Consider the following 1,111-nt stretch of genomic DNA (forward strand, 5'->3'; position numbering starts at 1 on the left):
GTGAGAGTCACTGTTGCTCTGGCCCTTGTGTGGTCACAGGTACTTCAAGGGCAGTGGGAGAAGCAAGAGTAGCCACATGGAGGCTCTGCAGCCGTCCATCTAGGAGAGGCTGGTGATGGGGATGGGCCAGAGGTTCTGGAGTTGGTGTAGTGAGCCATGGTAGATGAACAAGAGGCACCGATGGCTTTAATGTAGGATGCAACCAAGGAAGGATATGAGGAAGCCCATGAAATATAAGAAGTGCTTCAGAAACTCCAACCCTGCTTGTGGCTTTAATACACCTCCTTTAGAAGCTAATTATCCAGGAGCGTTAGTGCTGGCCGGGCTCGAATTCCGCGTACAATCCATTAACATCTGACTTCTGCACCTACCATCGTTACAGCAAACTAACTGTATCCTTTTTCTCTTTTCCTGTAGAAACCTCCGCGCCATGAGAGCCAAGTGGAGGAAGAAGCAAATGCGCAGGCTGAAGCGCAAAAGAAGAAAGATGAGGCAGAGGTCCAAGTAAACCGCTTGCTTGTGCACACATGAAGGCCACAAGATCAGAAACATGGAATTCCAGAGTCCGGGGACGCTGGTACAAGTTGTTGGACTGCATGCTACTGTCTAGAACTTGCCTCTCAGTGGATCTAGAACTTCACCGCCATCCGATCGCCAAGGCCACCTCTGAGAGACCATCTTGCTCGTACCAAAACAGTCCCTACTGGTCCTTTGCCCTGGACCTGACATACTGGACTAGTTCTCTTCTCAATTGTGGCCGAGTGTAACAAATGTACAATAAATCACCTGCTGTTTCAGCTGAAGAATCAAAAAAAAAAAAAATAATCTAATTATCCAGATGGATAAAAACAAAATTTAGGGATGACATAGAAATTATATAATCAGGACATTAAAATGGATATGTGCAAAACTTGTATTATCCTTATTATGTTAACAAAGAATGCTTGTGTTTCTATTACAGCTAAAGGATATTTATGTATATTTAATTTACATATATGTATATGTGCTTGTGGCACGCATAGATGTATTGATTCTACAAAGTAGGAACAGTTATAAAGAGCAATTAGGATAAGAAAGTGTTTTCGGGCCGGGGGCGGTGGCTCACGCCTGT

At 44.4% G+C, this 1,111-nt stretch overlaps 1 protein-coding gene across 1 annotated transcript; it reads left to right on the plus strand.

Moving 5' to 3' along the window:
• Positions 1-320: 320 nt before the first annotated feature.
• On the plus strand, positions 321-811 carry RPL41 (ribosomal protein L41). Its single transcript, XM_012656831.1, has one exon. It carries the CDS (start codon positions 431-433, stop codon positions 506-508), a length of 78 nt encoding a protein of 25 aa, XP_012512285.1. The 5' UTR covers positions 321-430; the 3' UTR covers positions 509-811.
• Positions 812-1,111: the final 300 nt, after the last annotated feature.

Source organism: Propithecus coquereli, unplaced genomic scaffold (genome assembly GCF_000956105.1).
Source record: "Propithecus coquereli isolate 6110/MARCELLA unplaced genomic scaffold, Pcoq_1.0 Scaffold52, whole genome shotgun sequence".
Lineage (NCBI taxonomy): Eukaryota > Metazoa > Chordata > Mammalia > Primates > Indriidae > Propithecus > Propithecus coquereli.